This window comes from Epinephelus moara, chromosome 12 (assembly GCF_006386435.1).
Source record: "Epinephelus moara isolate mb chromosome 12, YSFRI_EMoa_1.0, whole genome shotgun sequence".
Taxonomy (NCBI): Eukaryota; Metazoa; Chordata; class Actinopteri; order Perciformes; family Serranidae; genus Epinephelus; species Epinephelus moara.
In genome coordinates this window covers 17,204,235-17,227,599 of record NC_065517.1, presented here as the reverse complement: position 1 = coordinate 17,227,599, position 23,365 = coordinate 17,204,235, and the positions used below count along the sequence as shown (strand labels likewise).

At 41.7% G+C, this 23,365-nt stretch overlaps 1 protein-coding gene across 1 annotated transcript in view; it reads right to left on the bottom strand.

The window, feature by feature from the left end:
• Positions 1-22,273, bottom strand: part of map3k5 (mitogen-activated protein kinase kinase kinase 5) — a 105,197-nt gene extending 82,924 nt beyond the window's left edge. The window contains exon 1 of the mRNA XM_050059079.1: positions 20,424-22,273. Coding sequence (XP_049915036.1) covers positions 20,424-20,853 — 430 coding nt within the window. The 5' untranslated portion in view covers positions 20,854-22,273. The remainder of the gene's footprint in view (positions 1-20,423) is intronic.
• Positions 22,274-23,365: the final 1,092 nt, after the last annotated feature.

Below are 23,365 nucleotides of genomic sequence, written 5' to 3'. Positions count from 1 at the left end.
ATCCTTCATTTGCCCGACAGGATGTTTGGCTTTACTGCTAAGACAGATTTTTGACTTTAAATCCTAGTAGCAGTTGTTGTTCGAGCAGCTCTTATCTTATCTCTTCCCAAATAGAGAGTTACTCTGAATCTGGAGCTGACATGGTTAATCACTTAATCAGTTTAGGTAACCATTTTGATAAATAATATATTGTTTGAGCTGGTGTCTGTCCACTGCTTTGGTCCAGACTGAAACACCCCTACTAACGTTTGATGAGTTGTCGTGAAATTTTGTACAGATATGCATGGTCCCCAGAGGATGAACCCTAACTACTTTAGTGATCCCCTGACTTTTCCTCTAGCGCCACCATGACATTGACATGTGTGATTTTGAGTGAAATGTCAAAAACCAACTGGGTAGATTGTCATTAACTTTTGTTCAGACATTCATGACCCCCTCAGGATGCATTTTAATAACTTTGGTGATTCTCTGGCTTTTTATCTAGCGCTATCATCAGGTCAAATTAATGTGTCCAGTACTTGCAATAATGACATTCCCATCAACCTCTGCAGTACTTTGTGTTTATGTGTTAATAGGCAAATGTTAGGGTGATAGGGTGCTGATATTAGCATTCAGCTCAAAGCACCACTGTACCCAAGTACAGCCTCACAGAGCCGCTGGCATGACCTTCTTGTTTCTAACAAAAATACTCTCTGGTTCCAGCGACTAAAATGTGAGGATTTGCTGCTTTTCTTTGTTTTATGTGAATGTAAACTATAGACTGTATATAAAGAAGGACAACTCGTGTTAGCTTAAGGCTTATTTATACTCCCTTTGGATACAATAATAGTTTAAAGGTCACTGTCATGCCATACTTCCATGTGTCCTTTATGTTGGCACAGATACAGCCAATAGATCCACCAGAGGACAGAGTCAAAAGTTCCTTTTAATGGAAGCAGCGTTGTCAATGGCAGTAGTCTGTGAGGCCTGTGAATACATTTTGACATGTGGATAGAGACTTCCTTTCATTTTTTTAATGATTCGTTTTGTTCTGCCATTTCTAAAATGTCTTTGTTGTCTCCTATGTTGGTATCTTGTTTGAACTACCCTACACTGAACCCACAATCTCCGGCAGTACTGCTCCATTTTGTCTGTATAGCTCTAAAAAAAAATGTGAAATGAAAATACTTGTGAAATGAATGATAGTGTGAAGTAGGGCTGTAATTATTAGTCGACTAATTGATGACTAATTGACTATTAAAATAATCGGTGACTATTTTAGTAGTCGACTAATCGATTTGAGTCATTTTTCATAGAAAAATACTATAAAAGTACTCAAAATACTCTTATTGCAGCTTCTTACGTTCAAATATTGGCAGCTTTACACACTCTCCCATGACGGTGAACTAAAACCCTTTGGCGTGAGTACAAAACAAGGGTTTGGGAGAGACAGACCGACATTTTTCAACATTTCAACACATTTTTCGACTAATTGTTGACTAATCGAAGAAATTATCAACAGATTAGTCGACAATGAAAATAATCGTTAGTTGCAGCGCTAGTGGACAGAGGGCTCTGTCTCAGTCTCTGTATCTGTATCTAACGATTAGCATGAATGAGCCTTTACACAGACTGTACAAAACTGAAGCCAAAATATCGCGGATACAGCTACTGCCATATTATTCTGGTGTCATTTGCAGCCAGAGTCTGCACAGTAAAGATCTTAGCGACATCAAGTTCCTGACTATACATCTGTCCGATAGATTGCAAACGCTGCCATTGATTGCGAGCGCACCAGTTGGCACTCACAGCTGTCTATCATGACGTCAAATCCCGTAGTCAGCATCAAATAACCAATTAATAAAAAACTTCCCAGAGAACATGAATACACATCAGCTGGATGAGAACTACCTAAGATGACAGAAACCCGCTTTGGGAAAAAATGTATTTGACGCGTACTTTTATTTTTTTGTTTGGCCTATGTCCTATCCACTAACCTAGAGGGGGCATGGTTTATGACCCTATACTGCAGCCAGCCACCAGGGGGCGATCGAGATGTCCTAGCTTCACTTTTTTGGAGCTGTCATGTCCTCCATCTTTATATACAGTCTATGTTGTAAGCTCAATATGTTTGTGTCTAGCAAAACAAAGACTTAAACATCGGCACACCACTGGCACACTGTGGTAAGCATTATTTTGTGGTGTTATTAATTGAATAATCAATAATTAAAACAGTTCTTATGTGTGCTACTTATTTATTATCTGTTGAGTCAGGTCATATTATGCACATTCCTGCTAAACTGCATTGCATTTGTAAGAACTGAGGACACGACTCCAACATTTGACTAAACAAACAAGTGGAGGAAATGCTTCACACCTCAAAGCACAGTAGACATGTTGTGAATACACCCTAACAAAATGTCACACTTCCCTATCAGTGACACAGTATATCATGAATGTGTTTTCTGTTCTGTCAGCAGATTCATGGCAGGCTTGTTGCCACATTTATTCTCAAACTCATGCAGACATACAGCACAGGACGTCATGCAGACACTGCCTATGATTCTGCCCGATTCAACAGCGAGGCATCTGAATGTTTTTTGGAGAGTGTTTAGATGTCGTGATTGCTTACCAATTTCACAGCAGAGCTGAGTACATGCCAATGAAACAGCAGACCTGCCAACATAGCGTTGACAGAAGGCTGCGTAGAGCCAGTAGCAGAGTAACTTGAGTCACCCAGTCACCCCTTTAACAGGCCCTGCCACCTGATCACATGTGCTCACCTCAGCTGTTGTTGTAGCCATTGCAATCACCTGATACCAGTGGTATAAAAAAAGTCCATCTACACCAGGGTGGAGATAAGACAAATTGGAAAAAAACACAAGACTGAAACATGCATAGTGATGCCCTGATAATCCTGCTACACCTCCTACGGCTGGACCTGCCACTGTTGACCAAAACTAAATTGATTCCCTCGCCTACTGCTCAAAGCAGAGGAGGGAAATAATTCAATACTCTCGCACACTATTTGGCTTCCAGCAGCTCTCGGCCTGCTGCTGCAGGTTCCTCGGGCCCAGCGGTGCCTCTGAGGGAGGAGAGAGGGAGGAGGGGGGTGAGGCGAAGCGAGATGAGCAGCTCTAAGAGAACTGCAGGAATTATTGTGGTGTCCAGAGGCTCCTCTTTATAGATCCTTCTCAGCCCTCCCCTGGGTGCCTCCACCAGTTACACATGCTCTTTTTTTTTGGGGGGGGGGGGGGGATCGGCTCAATATTGTAATCGCAGCAGGATCTAAATGGCACTGGAGACTGCTCAAGTGGATATGGATTGTCTCAGAGACTCAAAGTGTCTGTCTCTCTCCTGTGCTCAGAGCCAAATGGAGAGCATACATTTGGACACAAAGAAATCTATTTTAATGAGTGTGGGCTGTTGAGAAATGTAAACAGTCGCTCGTCCCAGCAGCCTTCAGCTATAAACAACACTGAGACTGTGTGCATCATCTACACCATACATCCCTAAAGCCATATACAGTGTATGCAAATGCACAATACAAAACAACTTTATTGTCGACTAAAGTGTCTGTTTAAGACCAGACCTATGGCTAGGATTTTCATTATTGATCAATCTGTATATCTGAGAATAAACATTCTGTCTTGAACTTGACAAAGCATGAACAAATACCCAGAAGAAAATGTTAGCTTTGTACATTTCTGCAAACCATGAATACATAACATTTGCATGTTTTTCGAATCATATCAGTGTTTTTAAGGTGAGCTGACTTTGGGCTGAGCTGACATCGGGGAGGTGGAGGGGATGATGAATGGCTTGTCACCTAGGCGAGAAGCCTGCCAAGCTGCAGACTACTGCAGACCAACAGACAACAAAAAAGCTGTTTCCAGCAGCTTTCTCAGCACTATACATGGGTTTTTGGTAGCGACCCCTCAGCAGGGATAGTGCCATGAAAAGTGGTTGTATTTTTTCTGAGACAGTGCAGCTTTTCCTGCAGGGATTGTGCCCCTAAAACTGGTTATTTTGAGCCAAAACATGATCTTTTCCTAACCAGAACCAAGTGGCCTTTGTGCCTAAACCTAACCACACATTACACAGCGTTGTTAAAATGTAAATTTTCAACATATTTGCTAGATAATAATGTGCAAATGCAACATATCTGCGCAGTGCCAACATTTAGGCCTGTCATGAATCTGCTCACCTCTTCTAAAACTCAAAACTCACCTTTTTCAAATAGCCTATTTAGTATGACTCCCGTCCGTCTAGCCACACACATCCACGATTTACATAGAATTTTATTCACTGTAAACGTGTTTTGCAGAATATTTATTTGTTGTTATGCTATTATTATTTTATTATTTACTAATTTATTTTATGTTACTTTATCCCTTACCTCTCTGACTTTTTATCTGCTGTTATTTTCTCTATCTTTGCCTGTAAGGTGACCTTAAGTGTCGTGTCGCCTATAAATAAAATGTATTACTATTTTTTTTTTTTGGAAACTCGTGGCTGACTTGGCCTACAAGCTTGTTCATAAGGGCTGAGTACACTCCATTGATTGAAGGGGGCTGTAAGATCTGGTCGAAAGCTCCAGAAACAGGCTGGAAAATTTAACCATGTGTTTTGAAAATTATATCACAAAAATCTGTAGATTTTTTTTCCTGTTCATCAAATGATCTTTAAGTTTATCAGATGTAAGAAAAATAACACCAAAGTCTATTTTCTGCAATAAAATAGATTCTTCAAAGACAGGAAGTTGCTCTGTTGCCCTACAACAAAGCTAAAGTAGAAGAAGAAGGAAGAAAACCCTGGAAAAAGCTAGTGAGTGAACCTTTAATATGTAACATTTATCATAGATGTACCCAGGACTCCTTTGTTTAGTCCAACCAACAGTCCAGAAAGAAAAAGAGAATCCATTAACAGTTCTACAAACACCAAGAAGCTGAAAACACCAAATATTTCACAGTTTTTCCTTGATAAATGACTCAAACAATCAGCTTTTATTCATACTACTGTAGATGCTGATTAATTTTCTGTTGATTCAGTAATCAAACAAGTTGACTAATGGTTCCGGCACTACATTCGAGACAAAGACACATTTGTAAAGCACTATTCAAATGCAAACTATGCATATTTCTAATACAAGTGCTGCATAGATTTAAAAAAAAGAAAAGAATGAACAGCAAAACTTGAATTTTTGTCCAAACACTATCCACATATTTGAATCTGTAGCATCAACAGGTTATATATTTACTGAGAGGGTCACATCTCGAGTGGCATTACTAATAATTTGTAGTTGTTTTCTCACCGGGCCACAGCACATTTCAGGATAAGGGAAGGGCAGAATGTTTGCATGTGTAGCTATGTGCCCTCACTCTGGCCTATACACTTCATATTTGTGAAAATGTCATCGCGCTGCACTGCTAAAAGCACCGCAATTACATTCCAATAGCACTGTTTACATTGGTAACTCAGGGGCCAGCTGTAATGGCCTGCAGACTTAGTGTGTCTGAGAATGCAGGAACAGGACAGGTACAGTAAGTCAATAAAGCACTCGCTACAATCCATTATATAACAGCTACACATAAGATGTGGTAACCATGGAGACTCAGCTGCAACAGATGTGACTGAAACCCTCAGTGTGCTGCTATTGAGGTTTTTCCCCTTATCGCAAACAGAGAAGGAGGGAATGAGGCTCGTGTTAGCGGAGCAGAGTGCAGTGGGCGGATTTCCCTGGAGCGTGGCCCACACTGGGGACAGAGAGAGACAGTGGAATTACTGTCTCTAAGCTCCACTGGAAATCATTTCCCACACTCAAAAACCCTTTTTCCCCTTAAAAAAGGAAACCCTCTGGAGTAAAATGTCCAAATTGTCTGCCAAATTTCCACACACGGCAGTGGATGGTTGTTGTGTTTCTGTGTGTTGTGGCAGCTGCGGGATGATTACCTCTTGTATTCGTGCCACAGATGATCTTTCACTGCTGTCAGGTTAAAGAGACAGGCAGGATAACAGAGACTTATGGACACGAGACAGATTTAAACGTGCCCTGCTCTTGTAAACAAACGCGGCAATGTTTACATTCAGCGTCTCTCATCAAAATGCTTCGTGTGTATCCCTGAAGGCTCACAAACATGCTGAATGCTTTTCCATTTAAAAAGCTATTTTTCATGTCTTAATTCCTGCCTTTTGTGGGCATACTGATACATTTCTTGGCCTGTTACTGCCTTAGTAGATTGGTAAATATATATATATATAACCTCTCCTCTTGTCATGTCACCCACATCCCTTTGAGTGTGTTTTGTTCATGTCTCATCCATCATTAGCATAGCTAGCATACATTAGCTTGGACGGCTACCTTGGTTTGTTTGTTTACTACATCATGTAAACATTGCTGTCACTCTGAACGTCAAATCCGATTCAACTGACGTAATTATGTGTCAGGTACAGCCCTGCATGAGATACAAACAAATAGGGCCCCTTGATGACACTAGTGATGACAAAAACACCCAGGGTACTTTGATTTGGACTCAAGTCGCAAATATGACAATCTGATAGCTGACTTGAAACATTGAAGTCTTAAAGGTCTAGTGTGTAGCGTGTAGTGGCCTCTAGAGGTGAGGCTGCAGAACTGAAACTTCTACCGAGTACCAAGCGTGTAAGAGAACTATGGTGGCTGATATGAAAATGTGAATGGCCCTGTCTAGAGCCAGTGTTTGATTTGTCCATTCTGGGCTACTGTAGAACAACATGGCAGGCTCTGTGGAAGAGGACCTGCTCCGTATGTAGAACAAACAACTCATTTGAAAGCAATAAAAAACAAAGATCCTTCTTTTCAGGGGGAACTGCCCATTGGTTCGACAGCCCATTGGTTCGACATCCCATTGTTCCGACCATATTAAACTCAAGTCCGTTCCGAAATCATCATGATGCCCTGTGGTTAAGGTCTGGTTAGGTTTAGGCACAAAAACCATTTGGTTAGGGTCAGGAAAAGATCATGGTGTGGGTTAAAATGAAAAAGAAAGTGACAAACACATAAGCCGTGAGCCTGCTCCGCCTCAAGCCGGTCGCGGCGGGCGTATGGTGCGCAGCGACCGGCTTGAGGCGGAGCCATTCAGCACAACGGACAGTCGGACTAATGGGCTGTCGAACCAATGACATGGACCCCTTTTCAGGTGATTATAAACTAATAAAAATAGTTATTTACATTAAAAATAGGGCTGTACATGACCCAAAATTTTGTCAGTTCAATTGGATAATACAAATGCTCAACTATTTGAGCGGGTTTGAGTTTGAACGGGATTCAGCAGGACTTTCAGGGTGACAGCGATGTTCACATAATGTAGTAAACAAGCTAGGTTATCTCGCAGGGCTAACTTGGCTAACAACAGGTCCAAAATGTGTAACAACACTTTCTTCCAACACCAGATATCAAACAAAAGCCAGAGACTGTGCAGTGCATTATGATTTAAATTTGCTTCTGAATAGTTGTGACTTGACCTGAACTTGCTTTAACAATTGATTTGAGACGCATGATGCATGTCAGACACACATTATCAGATTTTGAGACATCTCATCAACTTGCTCTGGAAATGTCAAAATCCCAGGAACTAGTGATGCAACAGTTCCAGGTAAAACAAGGTGGTGCACGTTTGTCCCTCAGGGAGACATCATTACTCATGTGGGATGACACTTTTACTCTCGTTTCGTTTTAGTTTTTTAAATTTGCTTCTTCACCACACTTAACAAAGAGAAGAAAAGGGTAACAAACCGCTATAAACTCAGACTACAAATGCATTCAGGAAGGACTGGGAGCAAAACAAATATCTAGAGGCACATGTGTGACTGACAAATACAAGTGAAAATTGCCTCTGGATGTGGTCAAACATCTATGATGAATTCCAAATCGGGTTCATGGGAGGCCAAAAAGCCACATTAAGTATAAACATCCAAAAATACAATCCTGGGAATGGAAGAAAAGCTCCAGACAAGTCTTTCAACTGAGCGTTTCTGTCTGCAGACACACCTCCCCTCCCAGAGGACAATATAGGAAACTAGACAATGGTTATTCTGTAGTTTAGATGCCCTGCCGGCACAGAGATTAATACTCCCTTTATTTTTACGCACAAGTGTGCTTGAGAGAAAGGACCCTGAAAATACCATGATGCAGGAAATGAGACCAACCTTCCAGTCACACCTTTCTCCTTGCAGTGGCAGACAGGCTTTTTTTTCTGCTCCACTTTGTCGCCTTCTCACACACAGAGATTTTACAAACTGCAGTGCCATGGCCCTAAGGGGCAAAAGAGCTGAGAACAGAATGTGAATTCATCCACAAACAGGCAGAGAGAAACTAGCGCCGCTGCCCTGACTTGCCTCCTTCATTTACAAAATCTGCTAAAACAAGAGGGATTTGTTTTCATGCCAGATCAACAATGTTTCAGCCTTGTCTCAATTACCTCACAATAGGTTTGAAGTACTGCTGTGCTTGTTTGCAAAATGCTGCACTGAAATGAAAGCTGCACTGAGCAGGAATTGGTTCACCTGAATTCACCTGAATGTCCTGAAAAGTTTGTCATCTGAATAGCAGAAATGTCACACACCAGCATGGCAGATATAAATCTCCACACAGAATTGCAAACTGTGTCAGAAGTCAGCAAATGAAGTTGCCTGTTGACGCTCTGAAGGATTATTTGACCTTTATTTTTGCAATCCTGCTAGCATAGCTCTTGGAATGACAATGTCGGCCGGTCCACCACTTTGGTCCAGACTTGGCAACTATTTCATGATTTGGAATTTTATACAGACATTCATGTTACCCAAAGGATGAATCCTGATGACTTTTGTGATCCTCTGACTGAAAAAGTTTTAACGTATCCTGTCAAATATCTCAAGATCTACTGCATAGCTTAGGACAAAATTTTGTACAGACACGTTCCCAGACGATGAATCCTCATGACTTTTGTCTTTGTGATCCCCTGACTTTTCTTCCAGTGCCATCATGATGTTGACATCTGTGGTTTTAAGTTAAGAGCCCTAAATATTGGATGGGTTGCCTGTTCACTTTTCACCCATCACTGTCCAATTCTTCTGACTAAATACCTGCAAAGCTAAAAGCCTTCCCATCAGCTTCAGTTGCACTTTGTGTTTAGTGCTAATCAGCATGCTAACACACTAAACTAAAACTGTGAACATGGCAAACATTAGATCAACATGTCAGCACTGTCATTGTGAGCATGTTAGCGTTTAGCTCAGAGCACCACTGTTCCCAGCAGCTGAAATGGGTGTAGACTTGTTAGCCTTGTTTATAGTCAACATTTGGGGGCTAGTTTGCTCAAAGATTAGCAGTATTTACAGTAGAGATGACGTAATTACAGTGAATTACCACATTAAGGTAATTATTTAATGAAAGGGTTGACATGCGTTGCAGTAGCTTCCTCTAAAATAACATAGGATAATTGGATAATTTGTTATGAAGTTGGGTTAATGTCAAGAGGGGTGTTGGCATGTGCGCATGAAGGTGGGTGCTGAGGGTGCTGCACTGCTGACAAGGAGTGGAACAACACAGTCTGTAAACAGCTTGATTAGGTACCGTAACTCATGGGATATTTGAACATTTGTTTCAAATGTAGAATAGCATATGATAAGGTGTATAAAAAAGGATGTTTAAAATGTGCAAATGAAATAACTCCTGTGACCCGACGTTATAATGACATCACTTCAGGTCATAGTACAGGGGTCGGGGTCAGCTCATGGGTCAGCTAAACTTGGTTAGAGGTTTGCTGTAACAGGAGCTAATCAATGGTGCAAACAAGCTGAGAAAGACCAGAAAATTGCCAGGACAGTGTTGGAGCTGCTCCTTGTACAGTATGCGAGAGAGTTCCAGAGTTTTATGGCAGCTAATGATGGAGCAGACGTCAAACGGACGTATTATTAGCTCAGTGGAACAGAGCTGCATCAGCAAGGAGACAACTGGATGTCCGACACCATTCAAAATGCATTATTAGAAATTTTGGCACATGCAGTCCAGGGAGTAAATGCGTCTGAGGCACGGGAGCGCACATTCTTTGGACTAACAGTTGATCAAACTGCCGATGTAAGTACGTCTGAGTAGTTTAACAGTAGCTCCTGTGTAAGTGCGTGCACATACATGGTTACAGACCATGCACCAATGTATGTATAAAGAGAACAGGACTCAGCATTGGAGGCAGGGCGCTGTTCAGTCCTATCTGTGCAGCCCATAGACCAGGCGCACTTGAGACTTCTGCCGACCAAGCTGCCTATTTCTGTTTAAGCACTCCACTACCTTGATTAAATGATTTATTGTGTGGCTCTTCTAGACTTTCATATTAATAAGACAAGTCATTTCACTGGGGTTGTGACGCTCAAAAAAAATATCCCCTGATTTCCAGACGTCTCTTTGCCCTGTAATTCCACTGTTTGCCCACTACGACAATCAGCTTCAAAGCCCAGCACACTTCCTGGGGACCTGGCAGCACCCCTCAGCAAAAATATGTTCCCACACTCCTGGGTGTTGGCAGCGTACAGTAGAAGTATGAACAAAAAAAAAGGAGACTCTACTGGTGTCAGAGTACCTTAAAAAAAACAAAAAACCTTAACTTGTACTTTATCTTGCAAAATTCTGAACACCTCTGTCGCCGCCTAAAAAAAAAATGTTCTCCTTCCCACAAGCACCCATTCATCAAACATACAGATTTGCATCAGCTTCCCTCTGTGACCTTTGCAGTGCATATGCGAATCAAAACAGTGAAACAAACCAGCCTAAAGCTGCGTATGTGAGAGGAGTATTGTAGAGTGCTGATGAGTAACACCACCTCTGTTAACTGGAGCCTGGTTACAATCATATTCGTAGATACTGCAACTACAGAACTTGTTGCATTCAGCAGTGTGGTTTATATGTTTGCAGCAGGAGAAAACAACAGTCTAGTAAAAGTTGTAGCTGAGAAACAGCTCTATATCGTTTACTCTTTAAATCAAAGGAATGTTCCTTATCTTGTACATATCGCTGTATGTTACTTTTCAGATACAACACAGTAATCCCACTGATCTTTTGGGATAGGTCGAGCCACTGACTGTTCCCTGGTACCTTATCATATCACTGATTAATCACTCTCTCTCACCCTCCACTGCTTTCTAAAGACGCTGGCAACCCGCTCCTGTTCCCTTTCACCTCAGACGAACTCCTGATAAGACCTGGAGGGAAGCTTTAATACACCGCCTCTCCACCTCCTGTCATTTTTCTGTGGAGCTCTTAAGAGATTTACCCTGAGGTTTATCCTACAGTATACTGCACTTACAACATGTTCAGTGCATATGAAGAATACCGTCTTAATTTGACTGTTTGATGTCGAAATACTGCACACGGGGATGTTGGGGATTACGGATATTAGTCTGCAGAGCATGCAAAGATGTCAAATCAAAAAACCTTGATGTGATATGACAGCGAGCTTAAGTGCTTCATCGCCGACGTGCTTCAACTATAATGTGGATTTCCCAACAATAATGAATGAAGAACAGACTGTTAGTTTCCGAGTCTACACTACACTTCCTGTTGAGAAATATCAGCGTGAAAACAACTTTTCCTCACTAACATTGCGGTTCTGCCTACAGTCTACCTCTCCTGCTGAGGTGAAGTCGCTTTTCCCCAGACGCCAGTGAGTGGCCTGTGGGCTAAATCCCTCTGACCTTGTGCTCTCTAACCTCTGACGAGCAGCCAAGCATACAGAGTAAACAGGAGGAAGGATAAACAACTTAGCAGAGGGCCAGCTGATGGGATTTCAGAGTAGCGTGGCCTCCCAGTCGGGAAGCTGAGTGTACAGTCTTATGCTGGTGAGTCTCGAGGCGCTCTCGACAAGAAGCTGTCAGCTGACTTGTGGTGGTGTTGACACTGATCATAGTAGGATCTCAGCTGTAAGGATTACATCCACGTCCTACATTAGATTTTATGTTTTCTACATGTTAGGATATTTAAAACTAAAGCGACATTATTAAAGACACATTAGAAAACATAAAATAACAACAAATTTAATATTAAAAAATGGTAGAAAATGATCACAAAGGGCAGGTACGTGCATGCTTTTGCATGACCTAATCAGGGCAGTAAACCTATTATGCTAATTTTCAGGTTCATACTTGTATTTAAGGTTTCTACTGAAACGTGTCTACTAGCTTTAATGGTCAAGCACGCTTTCTTTTCCTTATCCTCTCTGTGCTGGAACACCTGGATTGATCCTCTGTCTGAAATGCTCTGTTTCCACACCCGTATCTTTGAGCTGACCTCCCGGAAAAGGCCCAGTCTGCTCTGATTGGTCAACGATTCCAGGTCTTCCATATCCCGACCTCTCTGCACTGTCATTGCAGCGAGGGAATGACCAAAACAGAGAATGGTGACACTTTCTATTACGAAAAATCACCAATCAAAGCTTATAAATACAACTGGATATGTTCCAGCAGAAATAAAATCTTGAGTCGGGGAGAAATGAACAACATCATCGACCAAGATTACAGGTTTTCCTGACATAAGCATGATGCTACATGTGCGTTAAAGCGCCATTACAGCCTCAGAATGACTGTAACCGAGAATAGCAACGCTTTCTACCGTGAAATATCATCCAATAAAAGCTTTTGAACACAACTAGATATGTTCCATCAGGAATATGGTCCTAAATTGGGGAGAAATCAACAACATCGGCAATCAAGTTTACATGTTTCCTTTGCGTTAGCATGTAGCTACATGTACGTTACAGCATCATTGTAGCCGCGGAATGACTGTAACTGAGAACAGCGACGCTTTCTACCGTGAAAAATCACCAATAAAAGCTTCTAAACACAATCAGATATGTTCCAGCAGAAATAAGATCCCACATTGGGGAGAATTTAACAAAATCGGCAACCAAGTTTACATGTTTCCTTGGCGTTAGTATGTAGCATGAGTGTAGGCTACATAATGTAAACACTTATAGTAGTGTGTCTGGAGCAGAAGACCATATACAGAAATCTTGATGCCATACTGTAGCCAGAGTGGAAAAAACTGTTAAAAGGGGGTGTTCAAAAATGTAGGAAACCTCAGGCTTTTGCTCATATGCATTACTTTATTTGAAACTTTTGTCGTGTTTGATATAAAAATTCTTCATTGTAACACTGCATAAGACAGAAAATATTGAAAAGCCTAATGGGTCCCCTTTAAACTGGATCGTTGCGATGTGTGGACGAAGTGAACCTTTACAAACTTTTCTCATCAAGTTTAACTTTGGTAAACAGAGTAATCCCACTGATCTTTAGGGCAGGTAGTGGAGGACCACTCCAGGCAATACAAATATAATGCACCTGTTAGCTTGTGACCGCTTCACCTGAGAGCTCAATAAAATGCTTCTCTTAGCCATATCAATATTACACCAAAGTAAAAACACAGTGGACAGCCTGAAAACTATTTGTGAGCCGTATCTGTGTTGCTGGCAGAGTGGTGAGCAGCGAAGTTGAGCACAAAAACAAGAGGCAAGCAAACACTCAGAGTGAGGCAAAAGCTGCTTTCAGAGTGCTCAGGAATTGTTCAAAAACCCATTGTGCTCTAAGTAAATCACACAGCAGTGCAGCGTAATGATCGACTGGAGAGATAAAGCTCTGCATACCACAGCTATGACCGAACACTCAAGCCGCTCACACAGATGGAACAGCACAAGTCTGTACAATTGATCTCTGATAAATATTAACTGCTGCATTGTGAACATTGCAACTGGGCATTCAGGCACTGTAGAGTCACACAAATTAAATGTGTTGGTTCAAACTCAATGCATTTTCTGTCTTTGTCATATTTCAGAAGAAAGAAGTGATTTGTTATTGCTTTGGCTGGATGTGTTTCAACATGCATCAGTATGAACTGTTATTTTGTGATCGCGTCGATCAAAGTAATGAGTCATTTTGAAACATATCGAGCAAGCCCACTTAACTGTTTAGTACTTTATTGTTGCCGTGTGTGCACTACAAGCCACACAGCAATCAATCAAACCTATCAGCTTATTTTACATGTCTTGGTGATCAAAGGAGAAACAGCTAGGCACTGAATCCTCCCGGCTCGTTGTCTCAAGTAACAGATGGGCTTATTAAAGAACTTCTTTTTCAATCTGAGAAAAAAAACACAGCAAAAAAAACACCTCTGAACAAATGCCTTCAATATACTGTGTGGTTCGGATTTCAGAGATGATATCTAAAGGGATAGTTTGCGGATTTTCAACCAGCTTTGTGTCGTGACAATGTGGGTAGTATGTGTAAATGAGCTGTGGTAAACTCTTACCGAGCCCAGATCTTCCTGTTCATCTCTCAGCTCAAATTAGATTTTTGTGTGCCCAGCACCACAGAGACAAAGAGTATTGTACCAAGAGTGTCTCTAAAAGTCAGATCAAACTGTAAAACTAGGCAGTGCCATTCAAATATAAACCAAAATTATGTTACTGCATTGCCTATTTCTTACCTAAAATGTCTTCAGAAACATATTTTAGTGCACTGTTTGGCTGTTATATGAGAATATGTGAACAGGAAGTGGGCGCCAAACAGTTTCCTGTATTGTAAAACCAAAGGCTGAAAAAACTGAGCTGTAAAACTAAGCAGTGTTGATCAGATATAAAGCAAGATTCCGTTACTGCGCTGCACATTTATGGCCCCAAATGTTTTCAGAAACATATTTTAGTGCACTGTTTAACAGTAATTCGAGATTGTTTGCTGCTAGCTGGCCTGCATATTGTTTCCTGTGTCAAAACCATGGGTGTTATAAGAGAACTGGATACAGCATTGAATGCGGGGCCCAGTTCATGATGATCCAAAGATGATTGGCACTATTTCCACTGAGCATCTTACTTCCACTGGCCGAACAGGTAACTTCTGGTGTAGCGCTGCGCTAACTTGAATGGGGATAAAATCATTTATTCCTGTGGCTTTTCTAAACTTCTGAAATGTTATCAGACCAAATCAGATCAGATCAGATCCTAAAAGTGATACAAGTCATTGCATAGGAGTTGTGACGCTCAAAAACATGTATCCACTGATTTACAGATGTCTCCCTTGCCATATAAGTCAATGGGAAAAAGTCTTTTTAGGCTGCGGGGCATCACGTGACAGACCCTGAAAATTGCAGTACCACTGTTTGGCCACTGCAAAACTTGGCTTCAAAGCCCAGCGCACTTTCTGGGGGCCTGGTCAAAATCGGATAGGCTTGCATTATGTCACCCAACAGCAGTGCACTGTTAATTTGATTGTTATGGTGCAGCGCATCCCAGTAGTTTTAGGTTTTCTACCTCTTGAGCAAAAGCACAGCCCTTTTTTAATCTGTTTTCTCTGGTCATGTAGCATCAATTTCAAAAATATTTGCACCTTTCTACTGCAAAGACAGCCCAGTTTTATGAAAGACCATCTTTCCAGTGGTGAAATACCCCTTTAAGTGACTGTCCAATAGTCTCAGTTATCTGTGACCACATCTACATTAGTTACCCTGTTTGTTTGTTTGGAAACATGTAATTATTTGGATTCTGGGACTGGCGCCATGAGATTAAATCACCACCATTATTCCCCTCTACAAAAGCTGATTGGCTTGGTTGTACGTCCAGCCATTCACAAGACCTCTGAACTGACAAAAATTTAAGAGATGGATGATGATTCAGAAATCTGGAATCCAGCTAACACAGACTCCTTCTCCCTCTGCAGCTCACATTGACATAAGGCCAGTTCAACAGAAGCAGTCTGATGGATTTAAAAACAACACTAAGCCATCATGCACTCTGCTTACTCAAGGATGTGTGTGGTCAATATTGTGCAAAGGTTAGTTTGGGGAGTTCAACAGTTAGGCCTAGATAAATGATAACGATGACTCACAATGAGTCAGGCCAGACGGAGGAGTGAACCAGCAGCTATGACAGATGCTCACAAGTGTATCGATCTCAGCTGCTGCGTTTTTTTTTGTGACCTAGAAAAAAACTTGTTTTAGAGACCACTAGAAGCAGCAACTCACTGCAACAGGAATGAATTCTTTGTGGTTATGCGCTTCACTGATTGTTATTGTCAGACTCTGTTGCTGCAGATATACTGTAAAAATCCGTAAATAAATGCCATTTAACTTCAAATTGGGGCAGATAACAGTTGAAAATTATATGAGCAACATGGTGTATTCTTTGGTCATCCATTCAAGATATATAGATCCCATTGTGAGACAAATATACTGACAACTTTTTTTTTTGCTTTTTGTTGCCTAAATTTTGAGATTAGCAGAGAGAAAGGAGAAAAATCTAATCAATAAACCCACACAGCGTGACATGAAATGAACATGCAAGGTCAGAGTTTAGAGGCCTTAATAATGTTACGCAGTGCTGAAATAATTGGTCAATAAGTCAATCTGCAGAAAATGAATTGCCACCTAAGTAATTTTGAAAGCATGACCACCAAATATTACCTAATTCTGGCTTCTCAAATGTTTCATATCATATTAAGTTAATTATGTTTGTATTGAAGACTGTTGTTCAGACAAAACATGACATCAGAAGACGTCATGCTGGGCTCTTGGAAACTGTGATTCACATTTTTCAATAGATTCCAATGTTTCCCTTCTATCTTTGGCAGTTGCAAATGGGGGAGGCGGGTGGGGGTGGCAAAAATGCATCACTGATGACTCCGCAAACCTCCATCAGTGCATGGGCGGGGAGATTTAGGCGCTGGTGCCACAGCAGGAAGCCTAATACTGTTCATTCATTCATCTGCCCATAGTGCGATGACACAGAGCTGGTTGAAAATCGTCAAAGTTTCCCTTTAACTTGAACTTCAGAGTCTGCATGGAAAGGACAGGTTATTCACAGACGGGTCTGCTGTCGATGTGTTTGTGACAGACAGACAGAGGAGGGATTTGTTAATATCAAATCTCCTAAGGTTACTCTTTATTGTCGGCAAAAGTTTGCATCTACACTTTTCCCTAGCATTTCCTGTCTGTCGTGGCCTGGAGGCTTGGCAATCAGCCTCTGCCATCTCCCAGGCAAATGTTGTCTTTGTCCACAGTATCATGTAAAGAGGACATTTAAGGACAGTTAAGAACAGCTTGTATCTGAGGAGGACAAATACACACTCATGCACAAACAGGACCTATACATACATTAAATGGAGAGACATCAGGGTGAGGGGGCTGCCCATGGACAGGCGCCCTGAGCAACTGGGGGTTTGGTGACTTGCTCAGGGGCAGCTCGATAGTGCCCAGTAGGCAAGCTGGCACGTCTCCAGCTACAGCTCACGTTCCATGTTTGGTCCGGATAGGGACTTAAGCTGGCGACCCTAAGGTTCCCAACCCAGGTCCCTATGGACTGAGCTGGAGCTTGGTCCACTAGTTAATCGATTGCGAATGGTATTGTTCTCTCAGATGGATAGAAAAACTTGAGATGCTAACATTGGTTGCCAAATATACCCGAGCAGTTTGTCCAAATAAGGTCGTGTGGTAAACACTAGATTCATTGATAATAAACTAACCATATGCTGCAGCTCTACTGTTAACCAAACATAGACTTGTTTGCTGATGATTCTTTTTTTTAACAACTGAAACCAGAGCATGTAGTTTATTTACTCTCTTCTTTACATAACATCACTGCTGGCTGGTCTCAGTCAATAATATGTGATCACACTGTGAGTAAGACAGACTGAGTTCACACAACATCTGATCAATACGTCTTCAGATCTGATGTCTGACTCCAGGAGCAGAACCTGTGATCAATAGCTGCGCTGTAAATAACAAATCCCCTAATGATAAGATACGGTTACTCTTTATTGTCCACAAAAGTTTGCATCTACATTTTTGCCCTAGCATTTCCTGTCTGTCGTGGCCTGGAGGCTTGGCAATCAGCCTCTGCCATCTCCCAGCCAAATGTTGTCTTTGTCCACAGTATCATGTGAAGAGGACATTTAAGGACAGTCAGGAACAGCTTGTATCTGAATCTGGAAAACTCATCGTTCTAAATTAGCAGGGACCCGCATAGTTTCAGACGGGCTCTGAGCTCATTGTTTAAAGGTTTTTGTTGTCTGGCCTTCATCTCTCATACACACTGGTGCAGGAAGAGGATGAAGCGGAGTGTGTTTGAACAGACAGGGCAGACTGTTTCTGGGAAAATGACTCTGCCCTCCCATGTGAATTTATGAGAAAATTCCACAGTAGTTCAGAGGAAGACGACCCAATTTGAAAAAAAAATAACAAAACAGAGAGAAAGCGGTAGAGAGCCCCGTGGGTTTGTACAACTAATAACGTGATGTTATGACAAGAAACAAGCCTGTCTTTTGTTGAACAGAAACTACACAACTGTCTGGTTTCACTAATACACTCTTATTATGAAGGACTCTGACGGTCTGATGTGTGAATAAAAAACTTTTTGTGTCAATCAGCTGGTTGTGGCATCAATCTAACTCCAATTAGAGGCATTATTTTGCTCTATATTCACTATATTTTTTTTTTTTACCAGCTTTTCAATTTAAGAATCACTTTTGCAATCTGCTTCTCACTCGGGTGCTTTTTACATCAGCATGTTCATTTCTTGGTTAATAAAAAACATCCTAGGAAGCAATGATTTAGCCATTTGGAGGTCAAAAACATTGAGGTATCTCAGTTAAAACTGGGCTAGGGCTGAACCTTATGATTACTTTCACTGTTGATTAGTCTGCCAACTATTTTTTTGATTAATCAGTTAGTCAAATACCAAAAAGAAGTGAATAAAAATGGCCAACACAGTTCCTCAGAGCCCAACATAACATCTTCATATTGCCTTTTTGTGCAGCAAACAGTCTTTAACATGAAGATATTCAGTGTACTATCATATATGACAGAGAAAACCAAAAATTCTTTACATTCGAGAGGCTGAAACTTGAGTATATTTGACATTTTTGCTTGAAAAAAGACTGAAACTATAAACTGATTTATCAAAATAGTTGCCAATTAATCTTCTGCTTCACTCTAAACTGGGCTAAATTTAAAGGAAAACAAAGTTTTTAAGACGTGTAAGTCACAAATAATGACTCCACCTTACAGAGCTCTACAGATTAGTTGCAGGCTGTTCACATGAGCAGCTTTTGGGTTGCCAGGTTGTGGCAGGTGTTTGTCCTTCTCCAGTCTGCTCGGCTCTTTAGTTAATCAGACGGTCCTTTGGCAAAGAGCTGCAGGGCGTCTGGACCAAAACCACTTCCATTAATAGTGTTAGAAATTTACAGCTGCAGACTTGGATCACTGTAAGACTCCATTAATAAGTTTTAAACATTAATAGCTGCAGTCCTGATTTTTATTGCCGTGTTATGTATTTTGTGCACGCAGTACTTTTACAAGCAGTTTCTTATAGGTGTCCTTGTTGTAGACGAAAAGGATTCACATTTTCATTCATGTTTGTCCTTCTCAGGTTTTTTTCATCACTGATATAGCTGAACAAACGTTTATTTCGTTTAACACAGTTGCTCCCTACAGTTTGATGACACCTTGTTGAATCCTTGAGACTTATGTCCTGGTATTTTGCAAAGGTGTTCTTCTTTACAAGGCTTTCTGCTTCTCTGTAGCAGTCACAGGCATCTGGGTTATGTAGTTTTACTTCTGCAATATCTCCTGAACAAATCCTGATACCAAATATGTGAGTGAAACGCAAACACTGGCTGCTGTTCCTGGCACCTCAACACACTGGCCTGCCCTGTACATTACAGCTGCTTTCTATTTGACCACAATCCCTGAAAGGTTTGCTTTCCAAAGAGTTTTTTTCAGCGCTTATTATACAACTGAAGCTTTCCAGTAGGATTAGGAGCCAACTACTACACATACAATATGACTAAGAAGTGGGGGGGAAAGTGCTTTCAGTCAGAGGGTTCAAGTTTGTTTCTCCGCACCGTAGATTCCAGTGGAAAGTCCAGCCTCATGGCTCAACCCATGACACTCCAGCACAATACTGGAGGCGCACAATGGAAGCGGGGAAACTATGCGTGGGGGGGAAAATATAACAATCGCCCCCACATTTGTGGAGCAAATTAAACAACCCCAGTGATGCTCTTTTGGCTCAAAGACTTCCAGCTTTGCTCGGTGCAGGGTGGAAATAACTGTGACATGAAGGCTGCAGCCCTCAAGCCCTGACATGATCAGCTATGTGTTGTGTTTAGGGAGCTCAGAGCAACCTGTCCTGCAGGCAAACAGTTTCCAGGAAAGTGGTGATCCAGCAGAGGGTGACCTTTGACCCCTGAAACTAGTTTGCAGAGAGGTAAACATTCCTGTGACATGTCTTCATGAAGCAGCGTGTCAGGGGTGACTGGCTATTGATCTTGTGGTTTAATCATTATGAGGGGGAGCAAAGATTGAATTCCTATGAAATGCATTTAAGGATTGATGTAAACAATCACAACAGGAAACATTCAGGGTCAGTTTTGGGAGTTTCTACTTGACTCACCTGCGTTGTAGAAGCTGTCCAGCACCGTTGTCTCCCCAAAGTCCAGTTTGCCAAAGTTCACCGTCTCCAGTTTGCTGCCCACCGCGTCGCAGGCGTCCCTCAGACACTGCAGGGCCATGCTCTCCGCGTTATTCTGCGGGCTCGCCTCTCCGTTCACCACATAGGCCACCGTCACCGGCCTGCTTTTGCACGACTTTCCGGTGGAGAGCAACCCCCCGCCGTCCATCGGACAGCTCCCTGGGGTCGGGCTAAGCCCCCCGCTGCTGATCACCGAGTCCTGCCAGTAAGTCCCGGCTGCAGGGACACCGGAGGCACCGCCACCTCCACCGCTGCTGCTGCCGGTGCTCTCCCCGCCGATGCTCTCTCTGTTGGGACAAACTCCGAAGCAAGGCACCGGTAAGGATATCCCGTCCTGGTCTTGACTCATCATGTTTCAAGGGTCACTCACTGTCTTAAAGTGTGGGTTGCGATGAGCGGCTCCTCCACCAGTCCTCCATGGAGAGCCAGCGTTACGCACGGCGGTTACCCATGGAGCCTCTGCACAGGCACGACGTGCAAACCGTCCTCCGTTTCAACACAGGTAAACAGTCTGTCAGAGGCAAGGGTGCAGCTACACATCATCATGCATGTTGGCAGTCGACTGCACGCTCACATAAAACACCTGATACCTCTGTTGGACACAACGGGCTGGCTGAAGTCACGACACTGTTCCGTGGAAAGAGAAAAACACCTAAGAGGAAAAGGCACCAGATCCGCGCATTCCTCCTCAGCGCACACAACACATCCACATACTTCCCGAAGTTGACCACCAGCGCCGGTATCCGCGCAGAAACGCCCACAGAGGACAGAAATGTCACGGCGAGTGGAAGTTAAGCGCAGTTAAAGGCTCGCAGCGGCGTGTCATCTCTCAGAAGAGAAAGTAGACTGCGCACGCACAGAGACTGCTTTCATGTGCAGGCAGACCCTGCCCAGTTTCCACTGTTATCTTCCAGTCCACACTCACTCACGCACTGGGCGGAGAGACAACAGTAGGAGCCTGCTAGAGCTGGGCGGGGACAGCGGAGCCATATGTGGAGTTGTGTGCTACAGGAAAGGAAAACAACACGAGCGATCGGTGGTCCTGGTAATTAGGCAAACAGCCAATTTATCAGCTGATGTGATAAACACGGTGACAGAAAATGAAAGGAGCGAAAGACTAACATTTCTTTATTGAACATTAATCTCTATAATGATCTCAGCTCTGTTCTGGGCTGTGAGCTTGAAGCATTTCATAATATTGTAAACTAATTGCATGTCTTGTCCATTAATCTTATGATGCAGATTACAAAGTAAATTTGGGCGGTGATCATCAGTCAGCTGAGGAAAGTTTCAGGCCACAATTTTAAGTGCCATCAAGTCTGCAAAGGCAACACAGCTTCAAGGTGTCAAACTGAATTTCTAACTATGTTTGACATTAAAGTTACATTAGATTTAATAAATTCATGTAGAAGCTCTTACCTTCTGTATAATTGTTTGTCACTTGTCTGTCTGTCTTTCCTGTCATAAGGAGGACCTCTTGTGGTGAAGGCTTGATATTACAGGCCAGTACATGAACACACTGAAGCTAATTGATCTATCCTCCTAGCTTTTGTTTGGTATGCATTTTCAGTTTCTCCCAGCATTTTGGTATTAGTAGGACCTGATAAGCTTAAAAAAATGAAGTAATTGTCTTTGAAAGTTGTGTTTATTTATCTATTTTTAAATGATGTCCCCATATGAGGACATTGGGTTTATTTTTAAAAGTCATTTTATAACTCTGGATGAGTTTTCCTTGCTCCATACCCAAGCAGAAAACTATTTGTCACACCTAATTGTCCTATGTACAATGCTGTGATAATGCAACAATAAAGTCCCAGTGTCCTCAAACGAGATGATATTGAAGTCCCAATGTTCTCAAATGAGACAACAATAAAGTCCCTTCACATGAGGATGAAGGGTCACAGGTCACACATGGGAAATAAAACTTTTATTCTCGATTGACTAATGTCACATATAACACATACAGCACACAGTATGGTTTTTGTTTAGAAGTGAGAGTGGTTTCCTCTCAGGGCCAGAGAATTTAGTCAACACACCATTTGTGGGCAGGTGTGAAAAATTTCCTCACAATTTCTCACCTTTTGCACATGGAATAAAATACAATATTCTTTTTGCCTGAAAGCATCTTCTGCTTTTTTCAGTGAGAAGCACTATTTCACAGTCTATTTCACAGCTGAGGCTAGTGTTAAACCACTAAGAGTTTAGGTGATGTTTTTCCCCAACCTTTCCTCAGTGGGAGAGGGTCTACATCACCCAGGCCACAACTACTTGGGTGTAATTAGGTGTAAGAGATTACTATTAGAACTGGGTGAAGACACATTTCCACCAACAAGACATTTATTATTTCTGTGTTGGGAAAGTATAATTATTTTCCATTACTTTATCATGTTTAAGGATGTATTTGTTTTACAGTTTCTCCACCAGGATTCAATCAATTCTTCTGCACTTTTGTATATATTTTTTTCTTGTTTTAAAAACATCTGCAAATATATGAATCAAATATAATCCTAAATGTTATACCCAGACCGGATATCAAACAATTTTCCTGTTTGTTTGCACTTAAGGATACAAAAAGATATGAATACTACAATATAAAAAAAACATTGTTTTTTGACTACATGAAGCAGCACATCTTTGGGGTTACTATACTGTACTTTGTTTATTTATTTGCACAATTTCAGATAGAAGATAAGCTATGGGACTATAAACAGTGGATAAAACACATAAGAGATTAAAACAAGGAAACAGTATGATATTCATGTAATCACAAAAGGTGTGCAGGCACAGCCAAAAAGTCAGAATGTGTAGTGTATAGAATTTCATCATCACGACAACAACACATTTTAAGAGCAAAATAATTACAA